Source organism: Harpia harpyja, chromosome 20 (genome assembly GCF_026419915.1).
Source record: "Harpia harpyja isolate bHarHar1 chromosome 20, bHarHar1 primary haplotype, whole genome shotgun sequence".
Taxonomy (NCBI): domain Eukaryota; kingdom Metazoa; phylum Chordata; class Aves; order Accipitriformes; family Accipitridae; genus Harpia; species Harpia harpyja.
In genome coordinates this window covers 19272803-19294751 of record NC_068959.1, presented here as the reverse complement: position 1 = coordinate 19294751, position 21949 = coordinate 19272803, and the positions used below count along the sequence as shown (strand labels likewise).

At 46.1% G+C, this 21949-nt stretch overlaps 1 protein-coding gene across 1 annotated transcript in view; it reads right to left on the bottom strand.

The window, feature by feature from the left end:
- Positions 1-21949, bottom strand: part of FGF18 (fibroblast growth factor 18) — a 74353-nt gene that overhangs the window by 7320 nt on the left and 45084 nt on the right. The window contains exon 4 of the mRNA XM_052772240.1: positions 12408-12514. Coding sequence (XP_052628200.1) covers positions 12408-12514 — 107 coding nt within the window. The remainder of the gene's footprint in view (positions 1-12407; positions 12515-21949) is intronic.

Genomic DNA, 21949 nt, shown 5'->3' with positions numbered 1-21949 from the left:
ACAAGCTCAGCTCAAAGTCAGATGGGCGATGGTCAGAGCCTCCTCCAGACTCACTCCACATGGCTTGGACAATCGCGAGTGGAAGAAGGTAAGGCAGGAGCTGTGTTAATATCGCGGCTTTTAGCACTGCCACCTCTCCCGTCACACGTACATCTTTTAAAGGTAGGTCAAAAAGCATGACAACGAGGTGGGTACAGCAGCTGCCAGATCCAGCAGTGCTGTGGGAGACACAACCCCCTCACAGCATGGCAATTCCAAGTGCTCTGGCTGCTGGTAAGCTGGGCCCAGCCATCCTCGTGCACTTTATAGGCATTATCGGGACAGATCCGTCATAAGCATCCTGATGCTCAGCATCCTGGATTTATGGTAAGGCATCCTGACCACAGAGACACCTCTTGACCCAAATGCACATTCTTGCTCCTAGACCGGGCTGTAAATCAGCGAAGCCACATCTATAACTGCCAAGAGTTACTCAGCTTCATGCACGCTTCCTCCGGCTCTCTGGCCTCTGAACCTGCACAATCCTCTGAGGAAAATACTTAGGAGTCATGATGGGCAGTTCAATAAAAGTGTCTGCCAGCGCAGCGGAGAGGTTAATTATGTATACAGGACATCTAAGTGCATTCATGAAGCAGGGGAAGTAATACAAAACCCACGCGGAGGAGATTCTCTGAAGAGAGGGGACATCTCCATTCAGAGGCCCAGTTTCAAAGGAGCATTGCCCAGGTTTGCACCCAGCTGCCCGTCGTGCTGGGGGTACATCCCACCTCTCCTGAAAGCATGTGAAAATGGGCACGGGCTTGCATACGTGGGATGGGACCTACAGGCTTCGCAGAGCCCTGTCCCTGTTTCTGCCAGACACAAGCCGCAAGAACCAAGGAAGGACGAGAATGGTTTAGAATTTTTCTTTCCTTCTACCTTTCATTCAAAAATACCACTTTTCTAACTAAATCTGTTCCATAACCCTCACACTGCCCTAGAAGAGCATTTTGTCACAGGATAAAAAGGAGGATACAGCGATGGAAGGAGCGTTTGTAGGGATGAACCGAGCAAGGCTGAGGCCTACGCCAGGATGTGCCTCCTAACCTGCTCCTTCCATCACAGGCACGTTTACTGCCAACAGTACGGCAGGACAGCACATATCCATAATTAGAGCAAACTAGGTTGGCTTCATCTGGAAAGATGTACATTTGGTTAATAGAAATTCCTAACTGCATCTCAGAGAGCTACATGTACTTACTATTAACGATGAGAAACGTCAATCACTTTTAAATTAACTTTATGAAACCAATAGAAAATTTAGGAAACCTTAATTTAAGTCAAAACTGCAGGCTTCCTGCAACAGGAAGCTACTGCTTCAGGAGATCTGAAACTACAGGCAGGTTTCAGACATGACATCTGAGCAGATCTATGGCATCTACCATTACCTGCACCTACCTGACCCAGTTGCACGTATGCTTCTAGGTGCTAAGTATGGTAAGAGCTGGGAAGGCATTTTTACCATCCCTACAAAGCACAACCTGTTGGTTAAATGCACTGCCGGGGTTTGCTGTGTTTCCTTTTCAAGCAGTCATTTTCAGCCTCCACCAAGACTCCACACACTAGTCCTGAACTTTCTATAAAAGCCAACTAAGAGCAGCAGCATATTTCATGCAGGCTGAAATTCATTATATAGGGACCTATGCCACTATAGGAAAATTTGCTAAAAAATTGTTTAAAACAGCAGGTCTAGATGATGAGTGGAGCAAGAACACAGGACTAGAACAGTTGCTGAGCCCATAGCAGGTCTGGTAAATCCCAGATTTATACACATTAAACAAACATACACACTGACTTTTTAAGTTATCGTTTCAAACGAGTGCAATCTCATTCAGCCGACATTCTGGTAGTGACACCAGTTTCCCTGGGGCAAGTTTAAATCAGTGGAATTTAGGACCAAGAAAGGCCATTGATTGATTGTCTGCAGAATGGTATTAGTTCTCTTCATGTCAAATTATATTACTAAGAAAAAAGAGAAATCCATGATCAAATCAAGTGCCATCCATAAAAAATGATCACCCAGAATTGTTTCAGCCTGTGAATGACAAATTTCCATCTGTATACAACAAACACAAGGCTTTCGAGACTTGCCCTCCCTTAGGAAAACTTAGTATCTTTAAGTACCCAAAAGACAATGTAAGAAAATGTCAAGAACAAAAAATGTATTTAAGCAAGATCTACTTTGACCTTAAAAACGGTATTGTAATGGCCATATCAAATGGACTATCTTTTGCTACTATTAGAGCATAGGTTTTATTCTCCATTTCAAAATTAGCCTCCGTTCTCACTTCATCTCCAAAAACAAATTGAGTCAAGTAGAAAAAGTCCTGAAACAGCAGGATCCCCCCGAACGTGCACCTCAACTGCATCCACTTGAGGAAGACAAGGCTGCATTGCTTTGTTCCTTGTTGCAAGTTAAATATATCAGTGTATTTGCAAAGTAACATTTAGAAGAAACATCACCCTCATCTTAGAGACACTCAAGACCAACAGAAATTGCACTTGGGAGATAAGATGCTCTGAGGAAAGCAATTAAATTCAGCTTGATACTTGTCAGCACAAGATGCATATAGCACGCCCTCTCCACCCAAACAGGGTGAGGCACGACCAGGGCTCAGGGATCCCCTCTCAATAATTTTAATTAACATTTAACCTTAGGGAACTGAAATATTCCAACATGACACACAGCTGCAGCCACCAAGAAACACAGGGGACAGGATGTTAGCAGCTTTATGGTGACACTTGCTCCTTGAACACAGAAAGGATTAAATTAAATTATCATGTAGCTTGCAAGAAGGTGGTATTTTTTCCCTGGAAGGGGGTATACAGCTTCCAGCCATGGGATAAGAAAAAGATTTAGAGGGCGAGCTTACAAGCTTGGTCTGCAATGTGAACCTTGACTTTGCAGAACTCCAATTTGGGAAAGAATTGATGCTTCTTAGGAATATCCAAAGGAAAATGTGAAGTTTGCTAAAGAGGAATCACAAGAAATCTGTAAACTTGTTACACAGCTTCTCCAGTGACCAGACGCAGCCTGGAGATAAAAGGCCAACACTCACATCCTCAGCTGAGCAACTGCGACTCTCTAGCACAAAACCAGTATCATGAAGAAATTTATTTTTTAAAATAAAAGGATAAGGGACCTTTTGCTTTACTTTAGAGCAAACGCTTAAAGCATTGCAGCTGTGCTGAGAAGCTTAAGTTAACTGGAGATGTTCATATATGGCTAAAAGGTGACTATGACGACCTCTTAACCACCTGGCCTGGCCCATGCAATGATGTATTAAGCAGCAGTCCCATCTCGGATGTTCCCACTACGATCCGAAGAAGCCCTCCTTGCAGGATTCACAGCTCATATCATGCACAGCTCCCCTACCCAGTTTGGTTAAAGCAAAGCCTCCTGTCCTTGCTCAACTTGAGAGGATCAGCATCCATCGGGGGTGCTTAGAAGATTGCAAGAACCGAACGGAGCACAGAAGGACTTAGCATAGACCTTAAATATTCACATTGCTCTTTTAAGATGTTAGGTGATGTCCAACCAACACTGTCACTGTTCTGCCTGGCAAAGCAGCTAAATACAAATCCAACCCCAGCAGCACACTACGGACGTAAACGTGCTTAATGACGTGCTCCATTTATGAAACCCGTGACCCAAATCCATCGGATCACACAGGTAAACTGTACATACAGCACTAACAACTGATCAGCAAAGGGAAGACATTGGTAAATGCCTATGTGGTGGCACAAGCCTCTCTCTCCATTCAGTGCCATGAATACCACAGTCTTCTGGCTCAGACAGCCTTCAGGGCTTTGGCATCCAAGCTTAGGTGCACACACAACTCTGTTAAGAATTGGTGGAGTTTTAACCATTTGTGAAACAAAGGGGTCTTGTCCATAGAAGCACGTTTCTTCCATCTCCTCAACCTCTTGTACCATGTGAGCTCAAGCACTGCCAGCGTTCCTCAGCTACCCCCATTCTCTCTGCAAACTCTACCATCTCTCCTTCCCAAGTCTTGCAGCCGTTCAGTGTTTATCAGTATCCACCAAACTGCTCTCCCTCTTCTGCACAAAGAGCTTCAAAATGACCTCTACGCTCCCTGCAACACTGAGATCAGCCACCTACTACCCAACACCACTACAAAACAGCTAAACTTCTTCCACAAAAATTCATTACCCACATTCACATCATTTTCCCCTCTCCTTCCCACCTCCAGAGAAACTTCTGTGCAAAACACTGCTGTAAACAAATCGTCACAAATACAGAAGCAGGTCAAGGCCCATTGCTCACAGCAAATATTAACACTGCAAAGGTCCAGCGAGCTCGCACAAACTCCTACCGCTTCGAAGGAACCACTGCAGCATCGGAGCCTATCCACTCTTGTGCCAAGGCAGCCTGAGTGCAATAAACACTGGAAAGTAGTTTCACTGGTCTCAACCATAAATGGCTTCTTGGGAATCATTACACAGCTGTGCCATCCAGAGCGAGGATTCCCGGAAAATCCAGGTAACGCTCGGCATCTGACGGCTGCCTCTGCTCAAGGACAGGAGCTGTTCCAGCTGGGCTCCTGCTGGCCCGGTGTGCAAACCAGCACGACCGTACCCACCCTCGGGCTGCGACAGCTCGTGCCCGTGCTGCCTACAGCTTCACAACGGAGGGCAGAGCCACCGCAGCCCCTTAGGGAAGGTGCACGATGGGGTCTGGCCAGCTCTTTGCACGTTACACCTACCAAGAAGTAACACGGCAAATCATTGTGCCCACGTACCCCGAGACTCCGTGATAACCACATCCCTACCACCACATCTAGCAAGCCCTCCTTGGGGAATTCTTCTGACACATTTCCAGCACTGCAAAAATTTGAAACTGCAACAGATGAACTAGATGGTACAAATTCCACCAGCATGCACAAAAGTTTGAATGCAATGTTTCAGGTTGCCCAGCAATGGGAAAGGAGCAGCTGCGAAAGGTTGCAGTGTTACCAAAAGCCTCGTGATATTTGGGGGCTGAGAATGGAGGAGGGTGATTGCTGATTTTAGCTTCCACTTCTGCTTTTAATTTCATGAGAATCTCAGCTTCTAAGTTTTCAGAACAAGAATCCAAAATTTTTTCCACTAGTTGCAGGAAAGAGCCCGATGAGGTGAATGCAGAAGATTCTAATGGCTCAACTGAAAGAAAACTGGTTTTGTCATCTCATTGCTTTTAAGACCTTTGCAATCCTGCAGGCCCTCATTCAAGATTTTTGGACACTTGAGGCTGGTTTCGGCTCAGGTCCCTGTTCAAAGTATGACAGGGTCCAAGGTTGCTTGGCTCCAGTTTCCATTGAAGGCGTTTATTTAGATGACTTAAACTAAAACAAACTCACAGGGGAGCGAAAGCCTGGGAACAGTTCACTTTAAAAAAAGGACCAATCCCACCCTATATGAAGAACAAGATTGCAGTTCAAAATGAGATCTGAGCGAGATCCAGCAAAAGCCATGTCAAGTTTTGCTTTCACATGAGATGCCAAGTCAGAATAGTTTATGGCTGAGCATGTCACGGAGAGATCCGCGAAACGCACGCTATTAAACCTGACACCCCACTAATTCTGGTCGTGTTTTTGTTGCAAATTCAGCATTCAGCCCCAGAAATTGTTAGGTTTTACAAGCCCCTTTCAAGCAACCCAAATACTGTGCAACTCTGGGAAAAATACTGGATAAGCATCAAAACTCTGTGAAACTCAGAGTTCTGCCCCAAACCCAAGAATGCAGTTAGGCATGGTTTTAAATACACAAGCTGAGGAGTGCAAACACCTCATCTACTGCATCAGAGTTTCAAACTGCAAACCTCTGCGTGCCCCTCTGTCCTCACCGCGCACCTCCCAACCTCTTTGCAGCACATTTGGCTGTCGGGACAGATGCCGGCACAGGCAGGCACCGGGAAAACTCGCACCCAAATGCAATGCAGGACTGGGGCACGCAAAGGGCATCAGGCTCGGAGCTCATCCCTGAGTCTCCTTGTCCCAGGCTAACACACACCCTGGCCTTATGGCAAGGCACTGGTTTCCCACCATCAGTATTTCAAAGGTAGCTTTTCAAGAAAGCTCAACCTCAGCCTTGACCAAAGTCAACTGATGAAAAAGCTGGTCCAAGTACACTGATAAGGCTTTGGAGAACCCACCTGGTGTCCCCTACCCAGGTAAGTCTCCTTGTCCTACAAAGGGTGGCTCCCACTGAACCACCAGGAGCTCCTCTAACATAACATGCTCCTTCTCCCGTAAGGCCAGAGGTATTATAAAGGGCCAAGACCACATGCATGGGCCACAGCGAGCGCCTTCACTCTTTGATGCTGTCAGAGTTTTTTTAGCCAACTTTCCTGACTAAACACACACATGCTTCAAGAAAACCCCTATTTTAAAGCTGTAATGTAAACAACCCCAAATTATTACTATCCCCTAAAGGCTACTGCTGGCAGGCATCAGTGATAAAGCTCTGCCAGAGCAGTCTGGCATCTAGCAACAATTTGTTTGTTGTCCTGCAAAAATACAGAGAGCCTTGCCATATGGTATTAGCAACTTTCTGGTAACATTAAGAAATATATTGGCTTGGAAAGCAGTTATCACACCAGAAAAAATTTTATGTCTGAGAGGCAGGTCTATGCTGTAAGTGGTATCAGCACAGTGGTGCTGGTCGGGGGGGGCCAGCAGAGCCATGCCACCTCCAGCCCCTGGCACAGATGACGTGCCCCTGGCACAGCCACACTTCGGCTGGCGCAGCTTTTCTTCAGGAGCTGGACCGTGCTCGAGGGCACAAGCTCAGCACTGCTCGCCTGTGCTTTGTGAGCACCGGGAGGGCTTCAGCGCTACAGACGTAGCATCAGCAAAGCTGTCCCCAGAAAGCACCCAAGTTACCTGTCATCAGTCTGAAGCAATGCCTCGGCCACCCCGACAGGCTGCGGGGTTCCTACTTTCCACTGAACAGCTTTTTCCCACTGTTCACATTAAACACAGAGAACAGAGAAATAAAGCCAAACTCATTAAAATGCTTTTTCAAAAATAATGCACGTATACAATGCTTTTTTAAAAATAATGCATGTTTACTATAATGATTTTCTGAGAGTGTGTGTATACCAGTCACTGAGGATTTTTGAAAGAAAACCCAAAGAGATGGTACAAGTCAGCATGTGGATTTGGTGGGAAATCACCTATTGTATAGTATTGCATGCTCTCATGCTTGAATTCTTAGGAGGAGCTGAACTGATATAATGAGCAGGGACTTCTCGGGATACAACTTTACTGCTCTCGCTTTCAGTACAGCTGGCAGGGATGATACCTGTGATAGACCCCATTCTGTCTATCGCTTTTCTAACTCTGCCCCTATTTCTGGACTTTTCTCCATAGCCACATCCTACCTCAGAAGAAGGACTTGCCCCCATTTACAGTAGTGCGGGAGCTTCCTGCAGACTCGCAGTGTCAAGATTACAGCCATATTGTGTGGAGCAGCATTACATGGGAGCACAGCACACAACTGACAGTCGCCACGCTGTCCCAACTCCACCTGCACTCTGAGTCCCATCCCACCCCGAGGAGACAGCTCCAGCACCCACCGCCTGCTTCTCCTTCCTGGAAGAGCTGAAGGAGTGACTTAACACACTGAGAGACGGAGCTGTTCTCAAAATGAAACCAACAGGGAACAATATTGCTGCTGGATCTGGAAAAGACATAACCCACCTAATGCCGTGGAAGAACATTAGCGGGAGTGCTTGGAGCATCTTCTGAAGAAATTTCTGGATCAAATCAAAGATATGCTTAGCTCTTTCCCCATTCTTCTCAAATCTTCTGGATTCCTTCCAGTCATTACTTACCTTCCCTGTTGTTATATCTTGCTCTGAAAACTGATGTCTCCCTTGCCACGGTCTGCAATAAGCAGCCTCTCCTCCCACTTGGCAGCTTTGCAGGAAGCCAAGGTCTGCTCTCCTCTGCCCTTGGTCAGTCCAGAAAAATAGGCCTATTCTCTTCCTTTATAGTTGGGAGTGCAAAATACTCTCCTTACAGGTACCTGCTATAACCTGAGCACTAGTGTCAACCAGACTGCGTGATCCCATGGGTGGCTGGTAGAGAACCACAGGAAATTCCCTGGCAACAGTGCCTGGGGATTCGGAGATGCTCTGATCACCATGTTCCAGCCACTAGCCCTAGCAGCGCAAATAAAGGAAGGGGCAGGGCTTTGGTCATCGTGTAATGGTGCCAACAGACCCAGTTTAAGCTTCACAGAGATCACTGACTGCTTACAAATGCTCTCCTGACGAGGGGAGTGGGACAGGGCAGGGAAAGGAAATCTCTGCAGCCCCCTGCAATTCTAGAGAGCGTGAATTTGCTGTAAGCCAGGCTCAGCAAGAGCGGTTAGAGGTGGCCAAGCTAATTAACAGCCACCTGCTCACACCCCAGGCTACTATTCCTTGCTCCAGAGTCTTAAAAGACTTACCTTTGACAGCCTTCTACAAACATGAAGTCCCCACTTAGCACTGACGTCCTTATCTCAATGCACGAGATAAGAGAAGCTGAGGCAGAGAGAAAAACACAGAAGGACCCCCAAGCAGAACCACAGTTAGAAACTCAGAGCTCCTCCAAAGACACCATAAGCTCCTCCTCTCCCCTAGCACCGAATTACTGCAAATATTCAGAGTTCTTGTGTTCTAGGTAGCCAGTCACATTGTGCCTTGTCACAAGCGGACAAGTCACATTATGCCTCTCCTTGGAAGGAGAGCTGAACCTTTCAAAGTCTCCTTCTCCCCTGTGTTTGTAAGAAGCCTGAGATAAATAAACAGGAATAATAATTTTAAAAAGACAAAAAGTTTTTAAGAAAAGCACCTGGCATTCCTGTTCTGAGTTTTCATATTTTAATCTCTCTCCTTGTAATATAACTCCACCATAAAGCCTGGAAAAGAGAAGGATCCAGGCAGACCTTATTGCAGCCTTTCAGTACTTAAAGGGGACCTACAATAAAGATGGGGACAAACCTTTTATCAGGGCCTGTCGCGATAGGACAAGGGGTAATGGTTTTAAACTAAAACAGGGTAGATTTAGACTAGATGTAAGGAAGAAGTTTTTTACGATGAGGGTGGTGAAACACTGGAACAGGTTGCCCAGAGAGGTGGTAGATGCCCCATCCCTGGAAACATTCAAGCTCAGGTTGGACGGGGCTCTGAGCAACCTGACTGAGTTGAAGATGTCCCTGCTTATTGCAGGGTGGCTTGGACTAGATGACCTTTAAAGGTCCCTTCCAATTCAAACTATTCTATGATTCTATGATAAAGTTCAGTGGTCCATAGAAAACTTCAGCAAAATCAGAAAACTCAGGACCTACAATTTCTACATGTGTATACATGAGGCACCAAAAACCCAGAGGCAAAAAAAATACAGTCAGAAGTAAAATAATAAAATTAAATGTTTCTTGGGCCTTCTTCAACATAACGCCAAGAATCAACGAAGAAACACAATCCAATTTGTTTTCCCCTGGTGCTGGTCGCCTTTACCAGAAAGGTCATTCCCTGTACACCACCTGCCCTGTCTCCCATTTTCATAAGCAGCACGTAGCGCATCAGTGACCTCAGCAGTTGCATGCTGTGACAATAAATAAAGGTAGAAGCCTGCCCAAAACAACTCCGAGCCCTTTAGTCAATGTTGGCCGTGAACACACATGCGGTAACAACCAAGCGAGGGAGAAAACACAAGATTTGGGGCTCCTGAGAAAGCTCCATCAGATGGCCTCCAGTCAGAAACGCTGGCATAGGTGCAATTTCTGATAAATAAATAAAAAGACGCTAATGCTGCTCTTCTCAGCCCTGTGGGTTAGTATGTTTGCCTGCAACACAACCGGCTCCAAGGTGGGGAGCAAGCCCAGTCTCTGGAGCTCTTGCATTCATCACCAGTTCCAGCTGAGAACAACAACAACCTGCTCTGGTCTGTAATACCCTTTGTAGGTGATTATGGGAAACAAAAAGGACTAAATTCAAAGCAGGTTTTCAACTGGGAGGGATCCAAAACTGCTGACTGAGGAGGAGAACAAAGCCAGATGGCATATGCTGGTATTGTTAGGGATTATGCAGTGTAAGGATATAGGAAATGAGCAGAGAAAAAGACCCGGTTTGGTCCCATGGCTCCTCTCTTGCCAAATGAACATACCGGGGCGACCGTGAAACAATCAGTTTATGGGTTTCATTCCCCTCCACCCCCAGACTGAACTTAAATATTTGTATAAGCCCAGGCGTAACTTTTATCTGATGTTTTCCTTGGGGTTTACTAGCTGTTTAGAGCATTCAAACTAAAAAGCATTCCCTCAAACTCTTGCCACAAAAAGAGCTGAAACTATGATACTAATTAAAACCACACTCTTTGGTATCAAGAAGACATGCTATTATTTTCTTTTTTTGCTCATGAGAAGCTGTTAATATGGGCAACGCGTCTGGAACATTTTCCTTCCAAACGCCATGCTCCGTACCCCCTCCTGCTCAGGTCAGCTGGTTTGTGAACTTGTCAGCAGTCTGGGGTGGGAAGGCTCATATTTACAAGAATAGATTTATTTATTTTTTTATAACAAACCATTTGCCAACTTAACATTATGAAAAGCACATCAAGAAAAAAACAAAAGCTTTACGCTTCATGAAAGGTGACAAGCTATAGAACTGTCCTGCCTTGGTGCCCAATGAGCCAAATCAAGGGATGAATCTTGCCAAAATATACTGTATATTTTGCAAAACAGCCTCTGACTTTGCCAGGATGCTCCTGGACACTCAGCGTAGACCAGGAAAGGATGTGGGTTGCACTGTGTACCACTGCTGACCCACCCTGGGGTAAGATCTATTAAAGAAAAAGGTAAGTTTTCATGCTCATTTTACCCCATCTAATTTGAATGCTTCTAAGGTCTCTATTACTGTGGTATCAGCACCTCATAAACATTAACAAGATTATCCTTATAACATTTCAGGGAAAAATGCTATTATCACATTTAAAGGATGGAAAACCAAGGCACCAAAAAAACCCAAAAACAAAAACAAAAAAAATCAAAGGCCAGGTTTGTGTTCAGTGCAGTCTTCAAAAGCATCCATGTGTATCCTGAGAGGTCTAAATCCAGTTAAAAAATGAATTTCCTTGTCCAAGGTCAGGCAATGGTGTCTCATTCAGAGCAGTAATTACACCACAGAAGTGCAGGAAGCAGAGAGAACCAGCTGCTTTGGTCCAGTCCTCCCAGAGCACCAATTTCCACGTCCCCACCGATTTCGAGCAGCGTCCCGGATGCTGCCTGCTTCGCCAAAGCAGCTCCGCAGTGGATCAGGCAGGCTGCCACGGCTAGCGGCTGCCTGCGAAAGATCTGGGCTTAGTCTTGACGGAAGCATCCGCGCTGCTCGCGAGGAAAACAAAAGTGGCAGGAGGGATCCTCTGGGGAAGGCACTTGTCCCGCAAGTGTCACTCTCGGGACCACAAAAGTAAATAATATTTCATCAGAGCAATTTGGTTTCTGGTTTCTGTTTGGGCATGTGGCTTTTGCTGTGTTGACTCAAAACAAAACTCAGCTTCCCTTTTTCACAACCACAAAGATGCCAGATTTTAATTTCTGGTGGTGCAAAGTGCAAGCAGTGGAGGAGGGGGCCTTTGAGGGCTGAGATATTTTTACATTTATTTTGGGGGAATATTTTAGCTTTGAGCAAGCTCCTGCCCAGTTAGCAAGCTTCTAGGTTCGCCAACAATACAGAAGAACTGCCTAAGTTACAAAAACAAGTTAATACATAAAAAAATATGACTTCGGCAAAGAAGTTAAGCTAGATGGGTGAATACACTGTAATTTGTTACATGCTTCCATTGTGCGGGGATCCAAAGTAATAAAATATTCCTGTAATGCTAGAACTGTGACGCCCAGTTCCAGTACGACGTTTGGATTCCAGTATTAGCTGTGCCACACCATCCCCTGGCTCACCACTGAAAGAAGCCTTATGTTGCCTACCTCCCCAGCACTAACCTCCCCAGCACAGTGCTCCGCATACCCTTTTATTTTGAATTTCCCTCCAAAGAAAGATCAAGTAACAAAGTTATTGTGGAGGTGGCCACAACACTGGGATGCCGAGATGACATCTGACGTCAATTTAACACAACCGTAAAGTGCAAACCCACCCGCGTCAGACACATCATCAGAGAATCCCAGGGCTGGCTGCAGAGCTCGATTTTACGGACGCAGCGGAGGGCTCGGGAAGGGCACGGGCTGCTTTGCAAACCCCACATCCCCTCCATCCTGCTTTTCATTTGAGGCTGACAGGCAAAGCTTGAACACATCATTACAGCCTTGAGGAGGCTGCTAAAGGTAACACTCATGTTACAAATGAATTAATAGGAAACACTTACCTTCCCCACTAGCTTGCCTTTCCTGTTCATGCAAAGGTAGAAGTCTGTCTCCTTCCCTTTGATCCGGACTTGGCTGCCAAAAGTGTCTGTTTCCACTAGAAGCTGGGCTTGTAAAGGAAGAAGAAAAAAAAGCATTTACCAATGCAGTCCCATTAAGTCAAAGCATTCAAAGCTCATCAGCGCGTTGTCCCATTACCTGTACCTGAACCAGACCACGCTGGGATGCTCTGCAAGGGAACGACCCGAGGAACCGCCCAGGGGCTGAGCTCTGGGCTCGGTCACAGCTGCAGATCTGACACGTCGACGCTGACTCCTGCGCGGACGCTCCAGATTTAATGCCGGTTTAGCGCAGAGTACGCATACACACGTGTGCGCTCCATCCGTCCGCACCAACCTCACCACCACATCAGCAACATAGAGCTCAATGCTAATGCTCTCCTTCATGCTGCAGGAGGTTCTTGGAGGGTAGCAACATGGATTTTATTCCCATGAAGATAAAAGATTAACATGACAAGAATAAAAATCCTTTCCCCACAGCCAGCAGCCCTCAAACGCTGCACAGAAGTGGTCCAGCCACATGCCCATGGTGCAAAACATCGCAGTGATCTCCTGAAGATCACCACAACAGCTAGCAGGGGAGAAATTCGGTGCTGCTTGTTCTGTGTGATGAACGCCCGCCCTGCAGACGTCCTCTGTGTGTCTAGCTATGTTCCCAGGAGGTCACTAATTGCTTTCTGGCAGTCCAGGTCCATGACTCCTGCTCTAGCTGGGAAAAATATGACCAATCTCATAGTGCCTCACACGTTTATTGAGGCCAGAGCTGGTTTGCAGCATTGCCAGGAGCCATGGTAGAGGACAGATTTCTGCTGCGTCTTCATAAACCACCTGCCCTTGACACAACTGTATTTGCAGAAATGGCTGAGCTGCCACCCAGATGTGTAGCATGCCAGCATCATCTCGAAAACCTAGACACATTCAAATTCAGCCTTTTATTCCGCCTCTGATCTAAACATGAATTCCAGTCATGCTCGAGGTTCAGATTCCAGGAATTTCCCTGGAGAGGCAGGAACAGGCAGACTGGACATTTTGGTTCAGATCCATCTCCGATACGGAGGGGGAGAAAGGAGACATGGTCGAAACACAATGCAAGAATGTGTAAGTGTCAGCAAGTGCAAATCCACGGTCCTGCTCTGGAAATACTCATGCTTGTAAGACCCAAGCCTTACCATAGAAACACAGCTTTTGCCAAACTCTGGAGAATGTTTGATCTGTGCTGCAAAAAGTCACATTCTTTTTGGCATTCATATTTCAAACTTTAAAACCCTCTAAGAGCAAATATGTTCACTGTAAGGATTTACCATGGGGATAGAAATAGGAGTTTGTTTCATTTAAACACGTTAATATTTTTCCCACTTGTAAAGTCAGCTTTTGGCTTCTGCAGCAGTGCAAATATCACAAACCTTTAACTCACAAGGGCCCTAAATGGAGTTCTCCCTTTGCAGCTCAGTCACATATGCAAGTTCAGGGTTTTCCAGGTACTAGCTGCTTACATTTATTTAGATATATTTGTTAAACCTGTTATCACAGGGGATGTTTAAAGAATAACTTCTGACAGCAAGTGGGATAATACCTGTATTATAGCAGACTATTACTTGCAAACACGCATAAATATGGATATTTATCTAAGCCTTTCAGAAAGGCACCATGTTTGGGGGTATCTGTGATGGAGAGCAGCTTGCAAGCGACAACTGGGTGCTGCAGGCTTTCTCTCCACACCTGCCAAGCTAGTACTGAACCAGTGACCACTTAATTGAGGAAGGGCCCCATGAACCAGAAATATCCTGTCATAGTAAGGATATCAAGATGAGCCAAGCCAGAACGGGGGAGGATGGCACAGAGTCAAACACAGTTCTTCAAGGGGAGGCTCACCAACACGGTAGATAACTTGGGGAATGCCCACTGCTCCAAGAAGTTCAGGGAGGCTGCTCAGATGCAATCCAGCATTAACCGACAAGGGAATAGCCAAAAGTATGACTACCTTTAAAGAGGTGACTGTGAAAGGTTTTCCCCTCACATAAGCAGAGGACTAATGGTCAGCCTCAGAGGTGGAGAGCAGCAGCCTGCACACGAGGGAAGGTTATGGAGCCAGCACAAGACGTCCCAAAGATTGGCCCAAAAACCACGGCCAACACCCAGAGCGCCAAGGAGTCGCCCACAGATCTACAGTGTCGAATCCACCCAGGCACGCAAACGGACCCAGGGCCACCCACCAAAGGGGTCAAGCGACGGCTCCGCAGCTTGCACACAGGCAAGAACAGGACACAGCATGCTCCCGTCTAAGCTGCAAGGCATTCCCCGTCCATTCCAGTCTCAGTGCTGCAACTAAAGCTGCTAAGACTAACGCTGAATAATAGATACCGGTTTTGGACAGCCAGAGTAGGAGCTAACGTTGATAAAACACTCCAATGTGAGAGCCTGGAGCTGCGGTCCCGACGGACAGTCAGCAGCCCACACCTCTCCGATGCAGGTCCCCACCGGCAGCCTGTGCTCAGATGGACAAACACGGGGCACGCCGGCTTGCATTCCCCACCCCCTCGCTCTGCAGCCAGTATGAGTAATATCCAAGCTGATTTTAATTTGAAAAATATCACCTTAAAAAGATGCCGGTTCCCTGCTGTGAAAATTAAAACCATCTGGATGGAGTGATTTCAAATAATTAATCTAGGTCTCCTTTGACACCGCTACTAATTAAAATATGATACCTTCCTCCCCCTCTTTAAATAAAGAATTTAAATAAAGTTTAAAGATCTAATAAAATAATGTCATAATTTAGAACTAAATGGAAGTCACCTTTCCTGCGGGCTGTAAAGGTTATGCCGGTGCTGAGCGCCCTCCCGGGCTAGTGCCCAGCACGGACCGAGCAGCAGTGGATGGGCAAGCATCCAGTGCAACACCCACACCAGTAAATACACCAGCATACATACCCTAGCGCCCCGAGGAGGTTTGTGAGCCCCAGAGATCATCCCGCACCCAACGTCCAGGAGCAGGGAGCAGAGGGAAGGAGGTTCAGCAGATGCTGTCTGCTCCCCGCTGTGACCCTAGCTGCCGAAGTACAGGCTAAGGCCACCCATAGGTACCCACTTCTGAAAAATCTGAGTCTTGGGATGTTGGAAACATGTTCTTATTCCTAGGGATCCTTGACCTCCTTTCCTACAAGAGAGATCAGTGCAGCTTTAGGGTTGGGTTCATAACCCAGTTGGCTTCCAACCTAAGGCACCCCTTACAGCTGATTCTCCTTTTTACAACAGGCATCTCCCTAAATTCTTTCAGGAGCCCAGACAGGGACCTTGGACAACACATCTAGTCAGTTAACATCAGCTGGGATGAATCCCAGCCCTGAGTGCCGCAACGAGAGTTTCTGGGGGATGGAGGCCGGCCCCGCAGAAGGGGCTGCTGAGGTCTCCCCACCCCACTCACACACGGCAGGAGAAAAGCTCAGTCACCACCAACAGGATTTAAGTTAATGTAAACTGGACTTCACTTACTGTCTTGTCTCTATGATAAAGATGCTATGGCCACAACAAAAGCACCAGGGAAAATCCAAGAGAATTTCCCTTGAGAGCGCAGGTAAAATAAGTCCCACCAAGCCGGAGCAGTGTCCCCACAGCAGTCTGCTGCTCAGGACACCTGACTTCCAGCTCCATCAGTCCCTGGATACACTGTACAGAGATTACAATCTTTATTTTCAAAAGCCCTGCTCTCTAGCCTTCAGATCAGGTATTATTGTTTAAATTCTTTGACAGCTAGATATTCTGATATATTTTTGAGGGGCGGGGGCGGGGGCGAAAGAGCGAAAGAGAAAAGATGTCTTCAGAGGGTGAGATCTTCTGCTACATGCTTTTGCCTTATTGGCCCATTTAACCTAAACCTTCCTGAAAACTCCCACTGGAAGAGATTGGAATTCCTTACATGTCTAGGTGAAAAGGATTACATATATATGTTGAAAAGCTATCTTCCAGCTAAGAAAACATGAAGTCAGTGAGATATGTGAAGGTGGCAGAAAATATGCCAAATTATCTTTCAAATATTTCCTGGGAGTGGGAGGACGGCAGCCAGAAAAGCATGGGGAAAGAAAGGAGGAAGAGGGCACCTGAGAAGTGTAAGGTTTACACGTACCTATCACAAAATCCTAAGCACCAGCCAGTTTCAGATAAATAAAGAGATAAAGGGGAAAACACAAGGAAGGTGCAGGAGGACTGGATAGTTTGAGTCTATCCACCATTGCTTCCCCCCCCCGCCCAGGTAAAAATCCTGCAAAAGGAACTGCAGAGAGAAAGAAACTACAGCTGCTTATGCTGCCCACAGGCATCTTGAAGCAGGCCAGCTAAAACAGATTTCCTGGGGAAAAGGGTCTCAGAGGGGCCTGAGATTTTGTCACTTTTATTGCACTTTTTTTCTGATGCACTTACAAAGTCAGGGAAACCATTCTGAGCACTTGAAACCACTTCCAGTTAAGGAAAAGGAAGGATGTACAGATACACCGAGGCTGGGACCGCAGCGTCTGTGATAGAGAGCAGCTTTCCAATTTAGTTACTCTGGTGCTATGAACCGAGACAAAGCGCGTTTCCATAGTTCACATCATATATCGCATCTTACTCTCCCGTAAGACTGAATCTTCCAGTGTGAACCCCAGCATGGCCAAGGGTGCTTAAAATAGTTGAAACCTGTTCAAACACGGCCTACCCCCTTACCAGAACCACGTGAATCCCCTACATGACCACAACATAGGAGAGAATGACCCTGTCTCCGCTTCATATTCATGATGTAATGATGAGGGAATAACGCCAAAATTAGGTAAAGTCTGGAGGGTCTAATAAAGCCCGCAGGCTATGAACAAGTGAGAGAATCTAGGCTGCATCCTCACATTTTGTTTGCACTCCAAACTATCATTTTAAGTAGTTATAACCCATACAACCCAACTCCCTTCTCAATTATTCAGGTGCAAATCAGGAGTAACCACCAAAATCAATAAGGCTGGTGCTCAGAAGGGCAGTGCTCTGACCCACATACCACTGCAATTAGCTCATCGACTCTGTCTTGAGCGAGCATAGGATATGTATGTCAAATTATTAAAAGGGATGGTCGTGGGGAGGAGGAGTAAAAGCAGCTCTAAGATCCAGGCTCCAGGTATTTTCTTTTTTAAGCCACCACTTCGCACAAGCAAGGGAACTACCCGGTGTTAGAGCAGGGGGACTGCACAGGGAGAAGCGCACCCAGGCTTAACCCAGGCTTTTAAAAATGCTGTTTCTCTAAATGAGGTTTTCTTTTAAACATCGTATCTTTTACTTGGTCAGCTGACACGGTTAGGGAAAAGGACACGATCTGGAGCACATAAGTCCCTCAGAGCACCAACACATCAATATACGCCACGGCCCAAGTCCCCTGCGGCATTCTCCCTGCCTGATTTTGGGGCGGGATGGGGAGCAGGACCGAAGGCTCTGTGTGAACAAAGGAAAGACTGCAGAGACAACCTGCCACCCACGTAACAGCCTTAGTAGCTCTCAGGAACCAGACAGGTTAAATATTTGCATGGGAGACATCAGAAGAAAATCTATAATGCAGCAAAGACCTCAAAGGCACTTACGCTACAGCAACCTGATCCTGCAAATACTTTCACACAAAGGACTTGACACACATCGGAAGTCCCTCGAGTGCTGATAAAGACCCCTACCTGGCTTCAAGGTCCCGCCTCTGCCACCGGCCACATGGCTGGACGCGCTGGGAGCACGGCTTTGGACACGAAGGCGCGAGCTTCCCCCTTCCCCAGCCCTCTGCAGAGCTGCCTCCTCACCCTGCCTACCTGCTACCACCCCTAGGGCTCGACGCGGTGGACAAAAGCGCAGGATCACAGCACTTTTAACAGAGAAACAAGGGCTAATGTTCCCCTTCCTGGCGCGCTTTGGGACACCTTCCCCTGGGTTTCGCCTCTGCGCTAGCTGAAGCGAGCTTCAGTCTCCGGGAGATGCTTTCGGGCACTCTCATCTGCAAACAACCATCTAACTGGGAAGGCGTCCTGTCCCATTTCCAGGATGCTGAGCTATCCCCTCAGTGCTCACTGGGCACATCTACGTGACACGGGGCCAAGACATGCGGAAATATCCACACTGGTGCCAACCACGCCAGCCTGAGTACCCAGCCCAGGACAGATGTGCAAGCATGACGCACTGCTGCAGCAGTTAACCCCACGGAGTGCACAGACCGAGATACTCGCGTAATAGAACATCGCTCGCACATTAGTGAAACCTCCACTATTTAAGCCTGTCACACCATGACAGTCATCTCACCTGTAGGGATGCCCACCCAAAAAATTCCACTACCAGTTCAGCAGCGGCTAGCAAAACATGGGGAACGATGCTGAGCTGCTGGTGTTCCCTGAGCATCTCAGGGACCATCTCAGGGAGAGCCTGCCTCCCCACCCCCTAGGAGATGTGTTGCTTATGCCAGAATGGCAATATCGAGGAAAAAAGGAGATTCTGAAACAAAGTAGTACTCTTCTCAGGACTGCCCAGGCTTCTGAAGGATGACAAAGCTTCCAGACACAATCCCTATAAACTAACTCTATTCACCACATCTTGGGAGAAGCTTAAATGAAAATTCACCAGTTTGAGGTCTTTTATCAGTCCATGCATGTGAAAATTGTTTGATAGCTTAGCTGACATAAGGCCAGAATAAATACCAAGGTAGGTCTTAGAGATTCTGCCCAACTTAAATAAAAATTTAATAAATCCCTGAATCTGTGATTCTGTGAAAAAAACAAAAAAATATCTGAGGACAACATGAAAATTATAAGTACCATATTACTGGCCCAATCCTGCATTACCCAGTGCTGGTCATAGTTTACCCACGTGAAAAATGAATGTAAAATACTGTCATTCTGACATAGAGCCATTTGCACCCATTTGTAGATCTAAGAAAACAGGATTAAGCAGTGGGGAATCAGACTTGGCCTCTTGCAGATGTTTTATACATAATGCACCATAAGAGACACTAAAAATATTTTGGCAGTTGCTTCAATGATGGTGAATAAGCTTATTTAGACAAGATTCAGTAGAACTGGAGGCGATAGGTTGTGTGCTTTAAAAACGCCTGGGCAGGGAGTGGCAGCGAACAAATTCTGCACTGAACTTTGCCACCTGCAAACTCGCAATGACTAAGAAGTAGGCCTGGAAAGAGAAACGTTAAAAATGTTAGCACAGAAATTCCTCTATCTCACCAGGGTGTCTTGCTGCCTCCAAACACAGCTCAAGTGGACAGTATTTCTACAGAGGCAGGAAAACTGCTTGACAAGCTGCCAGGCTCCGAGTCTGGAATTAGTGAAGGATGAGCCTCAAAAAAGTTCAGAAGCTCTGTTATGCTTGAAAAAGCAGCTAAAATGAAAAATAAAGGGCCAAACCCTGATGTCTTTGATCATTCCCATTTGAGTAAACTCCTACTGACATAGTCAAGCCCAACAGACAAGGACCTCACAACCTGGCCCTGAGCGCCTAGCTGAAACACATCCAAAGCACTGGAGTCTCTTGGGTCTGGAAATAGCGTGAACCTTTCCCATCCCGCAGAGGGTTAGAATTACCGCATGAACAAACCCTGCCGAAGTTATTTTGACTCTCTTGTTCCCAGTCTCAGCTGAACCCAATAAAAATACTGATGTACACAAAAATAACAATAAGCGGAGAATGACAACTATGGGAACCCCATGTACTCTTGCTTCTCCAAAGCTGCTTTATTTGTGGCCAGCAGCATAGGACAGACCACGTTTACTCTGAAGCACTCACCCACCTCTCTTGGGCAACCTGGTGGTTGGCTGCTCATCCTCAGCAATGAAGTAGGTGTGATGTTAGCACCACCATATCCTCTTACCAAGGAGTCCCAAACACATAAAATCTTTCCTGTATGCCAACACCATGATGGTTTCGCATACTCCAAAAGTTAGTCCATCAGGCTCCACTGTTGTATTTGCGAGTGCTCCAAAATGGGGCTAATCAGGAGAAATGCATAAAGCATTTGCAGTGTTAGTCGAATTAAGATTATCAGCCGTGCCTGATATACAAAGAAGTTAAGTTCTACCGAGCAGGTTTCTTATTCCGTGCCAGTAAAAGTTGAAAATACGACAATTAATTTACGCATAGGAATATAAGCATGCTCGTGCATTTTCTCAAAGGGGCTCATTGTAACTTTCCCTTCTTCCAGCAAGCAAAAAGTATGCTGAAAATAAAGTTGCAGGATGCCCCAGTATTTTCAATGGGATTCTTGTGGCTCTGGAACCCAGAGGAGCAGAGGCAGCAGCGCAACCTACCAGAAAAAATGTTCTGGCACATGGGGAAAATTCCTCTATGTTTTAAGATTTTAAACAGGGCTTGCTCTTACAAATGGATGCAAACACAATTTCAAAGATATCCGACTTTTTCAAAGATCTCAGCTCCTGCTCCTGAAGCTCACTTTTGCCAAATAAAAGGTAACATTTTATTAAATGAAGTATAGAAAACTGTCAGTCACTCTTAGATAAGAATATGAGAGTGTGACTGTTTTGGGGTAAGGGTTGAAAGAGGTGGACAAGAACTGACCTTCGATAGCACCTGGGGGACACATCCTCTGGAACCAACTGCAGCCAAAGCAAGTCCCTCAGGTGAAGCACCTTGGAGGAGGGTCCTCTACATCAGTCCCTCTGAAAAGGTCTCTCCCTACAGACCTAGCACAATTCTTTCAACTATTCTCAGAGCAGCGGCAACAGAAATAACAACAAAAAATCAGGTATCACATTAACTCTGCCTTTAGCACCTTTGGTTTCATATATTTATTTTTGGAAACACATTCAGCACGAGGCTTTTCTTAAACTATTACCCCCAGTCCACAGCATAGGTAAGACTATTTACTTGCCTTTTACTGCATTTTAATTGCATTAGAAGTTTTTAAAGTTGGTTGGGTTTTTTTTTTTTCCTGGAGTCATTTGGGACAAAAGGCATCTGGCACTGGGTATTTAAATAAGACCTGTCAGAACTGTAAAATTAGTTTTATGTTTTAATAAAGGTACTTTAAAAATCTCAAATATAATTCTGCATTCAAACCATAAGCATTTGGATTAAGAGAAGGAGATCCCGTGTTAAATCTTAATATAAAAAGTAAATCAAGTACAGAACTAAGCCAGTCCTCATCCACGGCATTATAAACAAGAGCCGCAAAGAAAAGAGGCAATACCTCTAATAGATCATTTTGGGGTATTCTGGATTCAGAGAATCAGCATTGACAGTGTAAAATCTGTATTATATTATTTGTTACTTATCCCAGTTTCAGTTTATTTAGAGACCCAGGTCACCTACAAAGCTCAGACTCAGCCCCATGTTTCCATCCAAGATTTTCTCAGCCCTTTTGTCTCCTCCCTGCACTAGAGCATCCTTCCCTCCTCTCCCCACCCCGGAGGGGGTGGCCCCGTGGACCTGCACAGGGGACGGTCCCTTGAGGCGGCGGGTGCCATGCTGGCAGGTGAT